The 15,190-nt window shown below is 40.0% G+C and overlaps 2 protein-coding genes across 4 annotated transcripts in view; one reads left to right on the top strand and one right to left on the bottom strand.

Moving 5' to 3' along the window:
• The window catches only part of crip2 (cysteine-rich protein 2), a 30,543-nt gene extending 22,600 nt beyond the window's left edge, over positions 1 to 7,943 (bottom strand). Inside the window, exon 1 of the mRNA XM_042501275.2 lies at positions 7,771 to 7,943. Coding sequence (XP_042357209.1) covers positions 7,771 to 7,813 — 43 coding nt within the window. The 5' untranslated portion in view covers positions 7,814 to 7,943. The remainder of the gene's footprint in view (positions 1 to 7,770) is intronic.
• mta1 (metastasis associated 1) overlaps positions 1 to 15,190 on the top strand; it is a 166,690-nt gene that overhangs the window by 68,279 nt on the left and 83,221 nt on the right. The window lies entirely within an intron of this gene.

The following is a 15,190-nucleotide window of genomic DNA, read 5'->3' as shown; positions in this document are numbered from 1 at the left end:
TGTCTTCTGTTATTCTCTTTGCTTACAGGAAGTGGAGAAAACTAGTGAGCAGTGTTGAATGAATAATCATGACACCAATCTATCTGACAATGTGTTCAAGCATTTTGGACATTTTGGCGTAAAGGTAATTAATAGAACAAGTAGAACAGTCTGGTGAGTTCAGAAAATTAATCACTTTACTGTAATGGCGCCTTTTAAACCAGAAAAAGACAACATTTACAATATCAAGATCTCTAAAATCTACGATGATATCTAGTCTCATATCACAATATCGATACAATATTGATATACTGCCCAGTCCTAGGTTGTTAGCTTACTTTGTAAAATACAACTACCTTACAGTACTGTTAGCTAAAGGGGGACATGCAGTCACCTTGAATATGCAGTTAATACTACAAAAAAAGTGAAGACTATGTTCAAAATTAATAAAAAAAAAAAGAATGTTTAAAAATTTAGTATTTAGGAGAGTCCTAGCTAGCAGCAATTTAGGATTATGCGCTCTACCTGCTGCCATGTATTGATTTTCTATTTTTGGAGCTGGACTGTCATTAAAAGTGCTATAAGAATACCCTTCTGTTACGCACTTCACCACACTCTCGGAGCACAGAGGGTACTCCAGGTACAGATGGAGCAGCAGAGCACCAGGCACAGAGAAAGTGAAACTTAATCGTTATTGTGTGGGTCTTAAATTTTCCTTTCACTCGCATCTGCAACAGCTGCCCCTCTCATCCATCAGTCTGATTAGATCAGTTGTGTTCGAATCAACAGAGTTACAGACTTCACAAACTGCTGCTGTGATAAAAAAAAAAGTATGTAGAGTTCTGCCTGCACTGTGCTCAGGGACCCGCAACATAAGCACCCTGTTTTAAAAGGTTTTTTATCAATAAATGTGTTTTTACGACATTTTAGGACCTTTTAAGGACCTACCGTGTATGAACCTATAAATGCACAGAGGCCAGAGGACTAATTATTATATAGAAAGGTCAAACAGACAGTTTATTGCTGAAAAAAACATGTTTATAATATCAAACTAAGACTTAACAGTTTTGATCCTTAAGTCTTTCATTCTATCAAATCTGAGTTATTTGAATGAACCATAGACAACTTTGTTCCTTTATGTCTTTGCTGTTATGTAACAGGTCTTTCTGCTGCAAGGTGGAATAGTTTCACCTGTGCTGAGGGAGCAGCCTGACTTTCAGCACCGAGCCTAATGCTGTCTCCATTAGGGGGATCATATTTGTGCCTCAAAAAGGCAGAGAAAAAGGACCCTCATTGACTGGCGCACAGTAGCTGGCAGGTTATGCAATGGCAGTGAGCGGGAGGCAACAACTCAAGAAATGATGTTACATAACTGACAAGGCACATTCGCACAGCCCACCAGGCAGCCAAGTGGAAAACAGGGTACTCTAGCGTTGACAGAGAAGAGGGGAGGGAAAAAACGGGTATTGTGTGGATGTTTGGGGTAAAAGCGGGATAAAAAAAAGAGGTGTGTGGGAAACGTATCGTCAGGCTGAGAGGATGAAGGTATTCCGCCTCGCTGGAAGCAACAAACGTGCACAGAGACAGAAAGAGCTTTGTGTGAATAGAGATGTCGTTTCTCATTATAATGCATGAGGCACTTTGAGAGTCTCCCGTTTAAATAAAGGCGAGTCATCTCACCCCATTTCCCCCCCAGTCCTTCTAGTTGGGGAAGAGGAATTCAGGGCCTGAGGCCGAGAGCAAGTGGCTGAAGAGGAGGAAAGAGAGCCACAGTCAGAGGAACTGGTGAATGAAGAGAGAAAGAGAAACTCGGAGCAGAGCGCCATTAGTTTCTCGTTTATTCACTTAGCTGCACAAAGATGCATTGCTCCAATTTGTCATGCACAAGAGCCGCTGCTGGATCGCTCAGCTGAATTTGGGTCCGGAGCTGAGAGAGATTTAGTGAGCCATGCTGTGTTGTTTCCCGCATGGACTTGATCACACGCTAGAAATGTATTTCCACTGGGGCTTGTCACATGTTAGCCAATAGTCTCTAGTGTATTCTAAGCGTCTCTGTACCACAGGAACTAACAGATGTGAGTCCGCTATGTGAACACTGGGAATTTGAAGCCAGCCAACTCGACAATTAAAAAAGACATTCACATCCTTTTAACACCAGCAACAAGCGATGGTTTCCTTAAAATTTGTACTTAAAGCCTATCTCCAGACACTTTTAAAGTATACTAATATTTTTTTAAACGTGGTTTCCCACATAAGAGTATAAAAAAATAATTGTGAAAGGAGGCTAGAGCAGATCTACTCTTACTCTTTAATTGAGAAAATTTTGCTTTCCGCTTTCTCCAGTATTGCTCACACTCAGAGAGATTCAGCCATTCATATTTGAGCCTCAGTCAGACCCATGGATGTATTAATAAAATCTGGATACAGCCATGGAGGCGGGGCCCCGTTCATTCCTGTGAGAGCTTCTCATTGGCACATGAAGCAAAAAGAAGCTTTTACGGGTAAAGAATACCCTGATCTATGGGCCCATTAGGCTTGCGCACGAGAGACTTACAGCAGCCAATGCAGCTGAGTGTCCCAGAGGGGCTAACTTCAGCTGGCAGAGCGACTGGCTTCCGGTTTAGCTCTTTGCTAGCTTGAATGGCAGTCTAAGAAGTTTAATATTGCAGCTCTTTTCCAAATGTTATCGAACTGGATGGCTTAGATCTGAATAGTGAAATGAGTTGTTTTGCAGCGGTTTTGATGCTCACAAAATATTATCCACTGATTTACAGACATCTCTTTTCCACGTAAGTCAAGAAAAGTCTTTCTGCATCATGTGACTCACCTGGATGCTGTAATTCCACTTTTGGCCACTATACAAAATTAGCATCAGAGCCTGGCACACTTCCTGGGTGCTTGGTCAGACCCAGACTTCGATGAGGAGTTTGTTGTTGATCAGAAATGGCGACTAGTAGATTTATAACAATGTTGAGTGTAGTTAGCATCTTTTATTTATGTTGTTTGTTAGCTTGTAGGCTAAGCTACAGTGGCTGGATGTTCTTGTGTTTCAAATACATGGGCCAGATGTGACAGTCAAACAGACAGTCAAGGACGAGTCTGGCATCATGTCGTTTCCAGAGAACCTCCTCTTTTTGCATTTTTCATACGGGATGGAAATAAAGTAACATTGGTTCAGCACATTGATCAAACTTTCATAGCTGTGAGGCAGAAAGATCTCCACAATAAGGATGGGAGTCTCCTTCACCTTCGGGTCAGACTCTGGGCCGATCTCAGTATCCAGGATGTTATTGACACTGTGAGACTTCTCAGACTTCACTGAGTTTCCAAACCATGCATAGATCGTACACATCATGGCGTTCGTGTCTCGAATAAGTTGTCCTGATGTATCACACAGCAGCTGGGCAGGTGTTTCATCAGTGTGTTGGTCATTGGCGTCCATTCTCTCCGTCCCTACAGTGTTTATTGTTTTGAAACATACAATCATTTTTGCTACAATGGGTTTTTGATAGTGGAGGGAAGCTCCAGAGTCCAGTTTACATCCAAAACTGCACACTCTTCCAGATCTGCCAAAACCTTTGCTATGCTAATGCTAACTCTTGCTCTCTTTGCAAGTCTGCTCAGCGCAGGATGGTAAAGTTTCTTTAGCCGTGTTGTGTTAAAGTCTGTTCTCCCGTCATTATGTTTCCTATTTTAGACGGTGATTGGCTTTTGTGTTAGTAAAATACCTAATCTAGCTTGTCCGGCATATGTTTAAATCCTAAACTTTGTCTACACATACACAGATATTATTGAAAATTAGTTTTTCCAGCATTTTAAAAGTGCGACCTTAATTTTAGAAAATATCTTCTTCCACACTTTAATGCAAAAACAAGGCCAAATGCTCACCAACGGGAGCTGTCTCCTACAGTATGTCCCTCGTCACAAAGGTACTTAAGTGTGCAGGCTAATATCACCTTTTTCAAAACACCTGTTGAAGATCATATTGTCAATTCCTGTTCATTATTAGAATGAAAAAAAAAACGCTCAACATACAGGCGATGTTCTGGACATTCAAAAGTTTTCTTTGGAAAGTTTCCAAACGTCTGCAGGTTCAACCAGACCTGAGCCAAAACTGCCAGACTTCGGCACCTCGGGCGCTAACATGGAGCAAAAATATTGGTTGCAGTAGACCCCTCCGTTCTCTCTAAAAGCGTGGCATGAACATTAAGTTAAAAGTGTAGCCACTGAAGCAAACAGTGCTAACAAAACATTAGAAAAGCAGTAGTCCACCATTGTTATTATTTCTGGCGTATGCTTATTACACAAAACAACACTGGGCTTGCGCAAATCGAGGACATGACGTCATCATTTCCCAAATACACCGTTACATATGTCCTCCCTAGTGACAAACTTTGTATGCATACAAGTCAGTATAGTCATGGCCAGACATTTTAGGAGACATAAAAATTAGAAAAATACACTTTTAAGTGAAGGGGGGCTTTAAGAAACTTCAGAAGCGACGAGAACGGCAGCAACAGTTAACACATGCCTTAAGTGGTGATGAAATTGCACCATCACCACCATAAAACAGCTGTCCATTAAAATAACGAATGGAAAAAATAATAAAAACAAAACCAAAAGACTTTTCATCCCAGTCTGTGGCTCACCGCCACCATGTGAAATGACTTTTTTGTAAAGAAAAGTGTTGAAAAGCTTTGCCTGCTGAATCCAATATTGGGCAATACCAGCTGGAGGACCAGGTGGGTTAACTGCAGGGTGGGCCAATCACCGCTCCATATAGCTCCACCACAAACCACCACCACAAGAAGGAAAAAGGGGAGCAAAATGGGACGGGAAATCTGCAATTTTCTCTATCAATAACACATGTCCTGGTGTAGATCAGAAGCAAGGGATTTTTTTTCCCTTAGTTTCATTTGCGTAACGTTAGCTGTTCCTCAGACCTGAAAATCTACCTCAACAGGATTTCTGGCGTCTCTTGAGAGCCAAGTATCTGAGAGGAGGATGTATGTAGGTGGAGCTGCTGAGCTCATTCTACAGCATCCGTCACCAACATTATGTTGGTGCTTCAGGCGGTGGGCAGCAGCACAGCAGTGGTGGAAGAAATATGTAGATACTTTAATGATGTAAAAGTACTAATACCACCCTGTGAAAATACTCTGTTGCAAGTAAAAGCCCTGCACTGAAAGTGCTACTTAAGTAAAAATAAGCAGGTGCAATCAGTACAGTACACCCAATGCAGAAAAATTTCAAATGCCAACACCTTAAATAATAAAAAGGAACAGAAAAAAGGACTCACCTAAAAAACTCAAAATGATGTAATAAATAGAAAAAAACACCCCCAAATCTCAAAATTATTATAAAAAATACAAAAAAAAGACAGCCAAAAAGTCCTCATAAAAAAGAAGGAAAAACCACCACAAAACCCTCAAATTATTTAACAAGTAGAAAAATAAACTAAAAACACCCTCAAAATTAATTAATAAAAAGACACCAAAACACAAAATTATGTAAAAAAAAAAAACAAAACAAAATTATTTAAAAGTGGGGAAAAATGCCCCAAAACTTAAAATTATGTGAACAATAAATAAATAAAATAATTTGTAAAAAAATATATTAAAAAACAACCAGTAAAGCCCCAAAATTATTTTAAAACATGGATTTAAAAAAAATGTTTATCAAAACAGTTGGTTAATAATTTTCTGTCAATCGACTTATTGATTAATCAACTAATTGTTGCATTTGTACTTTTGCAAACAGTTTGGTAATTTTACTTTATTACAAAACATCAGATTTTATAAACTGTTTTTATGGAAAATCTTAATTTCTAAAGTAACTAAAGCTTTCAGATAAATATGCTATTAAAAAGTACTATATTGCCCTCTGAAATGTAGTGAGGTAGAAGTACAGAGTCGCCTGAAGAGAAAATACTCAAGTAAAGTACAAGTACGGAAAATTGGTACTTGAGTGCATCACAGTTACATTCCACCACTGTAGCACAGGCGGGACTTTTCTCCTGACCTCTCCCATGCCTTCTCACAGGTTTCACAGCCTGCCTTGCAGTGACTTCAATATTGTCACCACAGCCTCCCCTCACTTTCTCCATCCTCCCAGTTTGACGTGCGCAGCTAATTCCTGGTAGCCGTTCATCATCCTTAAAAACGACTCAGCCCCGAGCGCTCTCCACCCAATAAGACACACCCCAAGCAAAAATAACTCCACATGGATGGATCTCAGCACATTACATAAAAAAATAACATACATCACCGAGGTACTGTGACTCACTCGCTGCAGCAAATTAAGGCTACGCTGCAAATGAACACTCAGACATGCATGAAATCTGTATTGGAGGAAATGAAATCATATTTTGCACAGATTTTGTATTCCATGCCAATGGCTCTCGGGACCCATAGGATGAGCAGCAGCTGTGGTGTTTTGCTGCCACTCGTGTTACGTAAGAGGACTGCCAGCCACTCACATAATTGATTTTGACCCCCGTGACAGCTCTGATGTGTGCTGTGAAGTGTAGAAAAGATCAGCGCCAAAGAGCGCTTTTTTTCTTTCCTTTTTTTCACAGCATGCAGCCAAACATAAACACAGGATTACTCAACAACGCAGCAGCATGTTCCCTAAAAATACACAGAGCAGGGTGCACATCATGTGCAGCTTTCAAAGCAGGGTGTAATTTTTGTTTATCTTCATGGCCTGAGCTCCTTTAATAATCCGCTTTGCTCTTATCTGTGTACATTTCTAAAACTGTAAACATCTGTTATAGTAAATATTAGATGCCACCACTGTGACAAAGTGTGACTGTGGATAAGTGGGTGTTGTTGTTTTCCCATATTTGTGTACAAGGATGCAAGAGATGCATGTTTACATGTTTTCATCTCACTGACGCAGCATGATGTTGCCGCACGCCTCCGTGAGTGGGCAATCTCAGCATATGGCACTTTTTGCACTCTTGGCAACGGCCTCCATCAGAAAGCCAACTGCCAAGCTTTGGATGTTTACCAAAGACAACAGAGTTAAAAATGGCAAAAATCAGTGTCAAATAAGATAAATCATTCATCCAGTTTTGTGAGTTTAACGCAGACACAACATGTTTTAATATCATCCATTTTATATGTTATAAAAATAATACATTTGTTGAATATTTGCTTTTAGGGCTTTTGTTTACTTTGACCCATTTGCCTCTCCAGCTTTTGATTTTCCCAAAGTTTGTCTCTGTGAATCATTTACATTACCAGCAACTCTCCCCCTTAAACATGTCTAATCTAAGGAATGTTACTTTACTTTTGTTAGAAATTCCTTTGGGAAATGTAGGAAGGGTTTACATTTTTCCCACCACTGAACATTAATGTCTCAAGCAATATAAAGCTTTATGGATCCATATTTAGCTTCTGTCAAACACACGCCACTAAAACACTAAGTATCATACAAATTTTGTCAAAAACAAAAATACTTGAAATATTAAATGTGTGTAGCCAGAAGTCTTTGTTTACGTTCAGAACTGCATTATTAAAGTGGGGCTTTTTAGTAAATGTGAATTCAAACTCAACATAGCTCAATTGTAGTTGTGTGAAACGTATGCTTTTTTCAATGAATGATCATTAACTGCTTTTCATCCGAAAATGCACGCTATTCGTTAAAATTTGAAATTAAGACAGTATAGCTTTACAAAAAACTGTGAAACACGTTGTCCAAAAACAGCGATCTTTTCGGCTGGACTTCTCCATCATGACCCAAAAGTAATTTCAAGAGCTGAGATCAAATATAACGGGCATTACTCACCGAAATACACCGTCTTGTCACACTTGGGGCACTTTGAGGCCATATTGAAGCGGATGTTGTGGGTCGAGTGAAAGTGATCTGTGTTGTTTGTCCGGAGCGGTGTCCACTGTCTCTGCCTCTTGTCTCTGCAGCAAGTGTCCCTGCCTGCCGGTCCGCGCTCCGCTTACAGCCGCCGCGAGCGTCTATTCACTCAACGGCTGCCTCATTTGCATCGCCCCGCCCCCCGCCACGATACGTGTCCTCGTGGCTGCTTCACGTGCTGTGGGAAATGTCAAAAGTAATAACGTATGTCAAGGCTTTTTGTTTACTTTTGTTGTTTAATTACAGTTGAAGCGTCGGTTAATGCTTGTTTCAGCGTTTTGTGCGCCTGAGTTGTCCTCAAAAAAACAATTAACAGTTATTTAAGATACATCAACCCTTTAGCAGACCTAACGGTTTATTAGTTAATCTGATGGAAAGCAAAAGGTGACATCTTTAAATGTCTTATTTTCTGAATTATTAAAGCATCTTTTTGCATAGACTTGTGCCATGAAAAACTAATCGCAGGGTCGTTTTAGTTTTTACCTCATGACAGCTAAAGCAATAATAACTTTAAAGTACGTTAAAATTAGCTCCAGTTTATATCTCAGATTATATGTCATAGCCTAAGACTTGGGGCAGACAACACAAAGGCCTACACTATTAGGGCTGTCCTGAATACCATTTTTTGGGCCAAGCTTAGATGGGGTCGAGTTGTTAAGGAGAGACAAGAACATCGGCTGTCGGATGAAAGACATGGAGCATGGCTGCAACATGTCATGCAGGCGGAGCAGAGTGTGTTTTTTTTCACACAGACTCCATCTTTGCAGCTTACTTTCATTGTGTGTGTATTGAGGTGATAATACGGTTTGTTATGCGGCTTTTAACCAACTGGAGCGTTTTACCAAATCAGTGCATGTGGTATGCACTGATTTGGTTGATTTATTTTAATGTGAAATACAAAAACATGCCCAAGGTTGCTCTGCTGCTTTACATTCCTTTCTGAATTCATTTTTGTCATTTTTCGTTTTTAGTTTTTTTTTTCAGTTTTTTACACAGTTCTGAGTAGCTCTTGCCTGTTTGAGGGCCGTGAAGCCACGTGCAGAGAGGAAAAAATAGACCAGCCACAGCTGAAGGACTTATGTTTGAATGTGTTATGCGTCCAATTAAGTGCTTGTAAGAAAAAAAAAAACAAACTCCTGCGACCCCCACACCTCTCCAACATTGGAATTGGGGGAACATATCTGCCATTTTTTATAATTTCCAAAACTGAAAATTGGACTTACTTCTGTCATTTTTAAAGCTCAACATCATAAATGCCTTGGAGGAGTCTGTACAAAATGTGTGAGCCATATTCTCTTTTGTCTGCTTCATTAGCCTGTCTCTATGCTTTAAAGTTTGGTCATCTGGAGAGGCCATGAACACTTCAACCTTAAGATGTAGCTGGCTAACATATTATTTGTGTCCAGCGTACTCCGAGATTTAGAATCATCACAGCTGTATTGAAAGTTGTGCATTTTACAAGCAGCACTTGAAGGCAGCATTTCTCTCTCTATGGGCCAGCCTGTGGTCTGTCAGCCTACTGTTGGTCAGGCGGGAAAGCTTTTTGAACAAGTGGTGGGGCAGTCAGCCGGGGACACATGCACTCCCACTTCCCTTTTCCACTAGCCGAGAATGTTTGGTTGAATCACAATGCTTTCTTTCAGAGTGAGCGACTTGTAGGAATTTGTTAGGCAAAGGAAGACGCTGTAACGTGGCTCGGGTGGATCGGCTTTCCCTTAAGGAGCTTGCTGGCTTTGTGACAAATTAGGGCCCGCTCGAGGGAGACGGGCGGAGCTGAAAAACAGCTTTTGAATTTTTCACAATTTAAAATGACATGTCTTAGTTGCATTCACTTATGGTGATTAATTTGAAGACATTATCAGGCCTGACAGCAGTGTGTCTGCCACTTTCCATTTGGGCCTCTTCAGTGTGTGACTGAGGTCATCTCTTTCACACATGGGTGCTGTCTGGTCGGTCTGCTTCATGACACAGAGCAGGTCCTCGTCCAGGAACAGACAGTCTGATATTTCCCACATCTGTGTCCCGGCTGATTAGCACCCGTCAGCATGCCTGTAACCGCTTCCTCCTTATCTCTGAGCTCACTTTTTAAAAAAAGGTCAGATTGAGACTCAACAGCATCTTAAAGGGACACTTCAGATTTTTTGAAGCAAAGCTGTACGGGCTACTTTTACATAGTCAGTTTATTACCTACAGTGGATGGTGGTCGACAGCTCCCAGTTTGGAGAGGCAGGCGGAAGTCCGACACAGAAGCTCAGCAAAGTACTGCTGTGGTTTGGGTCAGCAAATAAAACATATTTAGGATACTTAAAACAATCCCTAACAGATTAAGTCTACACCATATTGAGGGTATTTTCACCGCTTTACTTTTCAGATCACCTGTTCTAACAGGGAAGCAGTTAAAGGGATAGTTCACATTTTTTTAAGTTGGGTTGCATGTTATATTTATCCATAGAGAGTAGACCTTTATTAGTAACGGTAGATGTCAGTCGGCACGCCCCCAGTTTGGAGAAGCAAGCCAGAGTCCGACACAGACGCTAAGGAATGTACTGCTCTGGAGGGGTCAGCAGTATTTTAGCCACATAAAAAAAACTTATATCGCTTTAAGTGTATGCATTTTCACAGCTTACTTTAATGTCAGATAGTAGCCACATTTAAACTGTCTGTTTGAGGCAGGAATATCACCCTGTTTGCCTCCAAGCCGTTCTGGAACTGAAGCAGCTGTCGCAAAGTGCTGAAAATACTCTCAAAATAGCATATATTCAAAATGGTATTGATTTTTTTTTAGGTGAGACTTTCCCTTTAAAGGCTTTAGAGACTATCCCTCTAAAGGCAGCTAAATTGTACACTGGGCATCTTTTTGGGCCATCCTGATTTGCAGCTGTGCCAGGAGATGTTTTAAAGCTTTTTCTACCCAGCATTCAGTCGGAGCGGAGAGTCTTCCTGCCTCAGCGCTCGTGGTGTGTTTCACTGAGGACATGAGTTCATTACCGTTCACCTCCAGTCGTTTGCTGTGGTTGCAGGTTTGTTGCCAGTTCAGCTGCAAGTGCACACGCACACTCAAACCTGCTGAAAGGTAGAGGAGGTCAAATACACACTACAGAGCGAGACAAAGAGGAGGTAGGACAAGTAAGAGGACAATGTTCTCTAAAATACTCAGCTCACTGAACACAAGCGATAAAGATGAAAGGAAGGGTATATTATTCCCTCTATCTGTAATATAAAACATTTATGTGAGGCTGAAAAAGAGAATCAGCCAAACTTACCGTGAAAAATAAAGCTCAGTTTCAATCATTTATATGGGATATGGGGACAAAAAATGAGTGATAGGTGAGGGAGCAGATGCCCCTGACAGGCTCGTACTCTGAGGCGGTGTGACTTGACGCTTCTGAGGAGAGTGGGTAATACCAGCGAGACTGAAGTGGACGTATCCAGGCCACTAGTTTTACTTTTAACTTGTTTCTGATGTGGGGCTTTGTTCAAACCCTCGCTGATTCTCCAGAGCAGATCAAGCATCCAACCCCATGCAGGAAAGACAGGAATAGAAAGAAAAGGAGTGGAGAGAAGGGTGAGGTGGTCCTGAGGGTTTAGAAGCATGTTAGTACTTTATTTTTACAGACTTACGATAGGGTGAAAAAGTAAGATAAAAATGTGACAAATCCTAATCTTTTCTTATCAAAAAGTGATCTTGGAGAAGCACTCTGCCACTTTTACACATGAAAATCAATTTACCCATCACAACGAGTTCTGCTACGTCTGCTGTGGCTCTGAAGGCCTTTGAGAGAAAAATCTTGATGATGCCACGAGGGTCACTTCAGCTTTAGACTTCACATTGATAAGAGAGAGCTTGTATCAAGAACTCGAGGCTGCGGCCTCAATGGCATTTACAAGGCAGGGGGAGTCTAACCAAGGATGGGATTATATCGGATTTAGTGTTTGCAGAGCTTGACCTCTACAGAGGCTAAAGGTCAGGAAATCTCAACCACTGCTGCGTCAGTTTTTTCCATTATTTTCCATTCTTGCGAATATTGAATCACAGGAATACGCCTTTCAATGTTGGCTTACAGGGGAAAATAGTTGTTTAAAGGGACAATTAAACCCCAAATTCAAAATATGTATTTTTCCTCCTACCAGTAGCGCTATTTTTTAATCTGGATTGTTTTGTTGTGAGTCGCTGAGTGTTGGAGATATCAGCTGTAGAGATGTCTGCCTTCTCTCCAATATAATGGAACTAGATGGCATACATTTTAAAAACTCAACGGCCATATCTTTTTCCAGAAATCATGACCTGGTTACTCAAGATAATTGTTGTTTTTTTGTACTTTGAGCACCACAAGCTGAGTGCCATCTGGTTCCATTACATTAAAGAGAAGGCAGAAATATCCACAGCTTATGAGTGAACTGTCCCTTTAAAGTTAACATTTATGGAATATTGATTTTCTTAAAATAGCACAGTAGTCCTGCCATCTTAGAAGCAGCTTAATGGAAAATGTCTTCTATAAATCAACATGAAAGCAGAATTACAGATTTTAAAATACACTCAATGAATTTAACATGTCAGACTTACCTAACTACAGTAATGACAACTATGCAAAAAAGTATGGTCATGTTTTTAAGATGCTCTTTAAAAAATAATATATCATAGCTTAAACATCTTAAAGTGCAGTTTAAGGCCCTTACAATAATTATTTTAAATTTCCATATATATCTAAAATAGTAAGACTAAATGAACAAAAAATCAAAGTTCAAGTGTGGAAAAAAATGTCAGAAATGATACCTTGGGTAGAGAGGTATAGTGTTACCTACATGACTTGTGTAGTCTTACTACTTATGTATTTTCACAGTCTTATACTTCAACAATTTCACATCAAACTGTGAATTTCTTGACTAGAAAAATGACCTTTTGAATTAACAAACATCATATGTGTTACTCAATTCTTCAAACGAGATTAAAAAAAAAGTGTTTCTCATCACTGACTATTTCCAAAATGTGGTCCACCTGAAAGAGAGTGACTTCACCTCTTAAAATATTGTTGCTAAATTCTGAAATTCTGATTGGTGCGCTTAAATACATGACATTGTGCTTTTTGCATCTGAGTCTTGCCCCTTTCGAACCAGTGAGAAAAGAAAAAAAAAAAAAAAAGCAAAAAGTAAAGAAATCATTTAAAAATGATCAAAATTGTTCTAAATTTGTCAGAAAATGATGTCTTTGTATCTGGAACCCATCGCTCATAGTAAGTAGCTGATGATTAAAAATGGTTTTGAGGACCTTTGTCTTAACATCATCAGTCTTAACATCACTTACAAACATGGTAAACATCCAAGCCCTTGTAGTGTTAATGTTTGACTCTTTGCCCACCAGGCTCCTGAATTCCAGCTGCACACCTGTCCCCAAACACCATTCACCCCGACATGCATCATATAAGCCCTGTGCCTCAAGGCCAAACAGGTGCCGGAGCGGCATTTAACCCCAGACAGCGACAATCCTTCAATTCCTTCCCTCCTTTTTCCTTCCTGCTCTCCCTCTAAAACACAAACTCACACATTCATGCTCCACAGATGCAAATGCAGGCATAATCCACATGCGCCACGTGACGCATCGTTTGCTCTGAGGAGCCCACAGAACGGCCGTCCTCAGCCCAACCCAACACCACAGCAGGCTGCTGCTCTCAGCCAGCGGGCACAAGTGCTGCAGAGAGGCAACCAGACGATTTAGGGCAGATTGAGGGGTTCTGAGGCCTCTATTTAAAAGTGGACAAGCACGTCATTTAAAAGACCTCAAACAGCTGTGGTATTTGTGAAAATGCAGTGTTTGTATGGACGACACGTGATCTGTCGGGTGAGCGTGTGCGTGTCTTTGAGTAAGAGGGAGAAAAAAGAGCCTGAATTAATTATTGAAATGTTCCCATAGCACTCGCTCTAGTGTGGCGATTATTTTAGAAACAGTAGCCTATGTTTAGCTCTGCCAGGAGACGGGTAAGATTAAACAGTCTCTGTAGATGATAAGCTATAGGTTGAGTACTCAGAGAGATTTTAATAGACAGCAGATACTTTATCATAATTGATAAGACTGAGAGGACAGCCGGGCCGGTTTTATCTGCCTTCTCTTTCTGGGTCTCAAAATGTGATGGATGTTGCCTCCTTACAAGATGCTGTCCTTTTGTTGATACAAACAAGTTATTAGAAAGTACACATACAGTAATAGATAATTGATATTAGTCACACAAGTATGAAAATAAACGTTTCATTCTCTTACATTTTAATGATAAATTAACTATAAACCAGCTGTTCTGCCAGTCAAATTTATTGTTTTTAATCACAATGTTTCTGTTGGTAAAACTTCAGCAAGTAACATTCAGGTGTTAGATGAAACCAGTAACGTATTTGAACACCGTTGCTAAGCTCCTCCAGTTGCAAGCAAAGTGCTTTCAATTCCAAATAACACAGAAAGAATCCATATTTAAGCGAACACCAGCAGATATAAGACAAAATTAAGACAGACACAATTAAACAAGAATAAAACATTTCCATAAAAGACGCATCGACATTAAAACTTCTCAGCTTGCAGCAAAAGTGTGTACGCTGGTGGGCCGTTGCACTTACACAATCAGTGTTGGCATCAAATGTGAGTTTGTTGTTCATTATTGTTCACAGATATTTGTTATGTTGGACAACTTCAACAATAATGTTAAATTATTAACAATAGGGAAATTATATATGAATATAAATGAATATGAATGAGTCTAGGCTTTAAAATTTGGAAAACATGCACAAAAAAGTTTAACTGAAGCTGATATGAGCCTTCAGCAGTCTGAGTTAGACACATTCAAAGTGTTTTTAGTACAAAATGTCCTCTTTGTGTTTCCACAAGGGAAGTTTGCACTCAAAACTTTGTTAGATAACCACTTGATTTGTCTAACTTGGACAACTGAAGCCTCATGACAGCTGTTAGCTGTGGATTTTGTGTCCCTTAACTTGCATTTAAATTGCTTTAAGAAGGTTATTTTGATCCACTGGAGGAACAATAAAACTGGCCTACAGTGTATTAAAAGGAGAAATGTAAGAAGTACTCAGATCTTGTACTTGAGTGAGAGAAGAACCACCACAATACCAAGTCCTGCATTCAATTTTTTCCTTAAATAAAAGTACAAAGGTATTAGCATCAAAATTTACTTCAAATATCAAAAGCAAAAGCACTCATTATATGGTATGATCTATTTTAGGATAATGTATATTATTAGATCAGAGTTCTTGATGCATTCATGTGTAAATCACTTTAATGCTGCAGCTTGTAAAGGTTGAGTTTATTTTAACAGCTTCATTTATCTGCAGGATAGCTTGT

Source organism: Plectropomus leopardus, chromosome 14 (genome assembly GCF_026936395.1).
Source record: "Plectropomus leopardus strain MGB_pleo_1.0 chromosome 14, ASM2693639v1, whole genome shotgun sequence".
Lineage (NCBI taxonomy): Eukaryota > Metazoa > Chordata > Actinopteri > Perciformes > Serranidae > Plectropomus > Plectropomus leopardus.
Note: the sequence above shows the minus strand (reverse complement) of the source record. Positions and strands in the feature narration are given on the sequence as shown.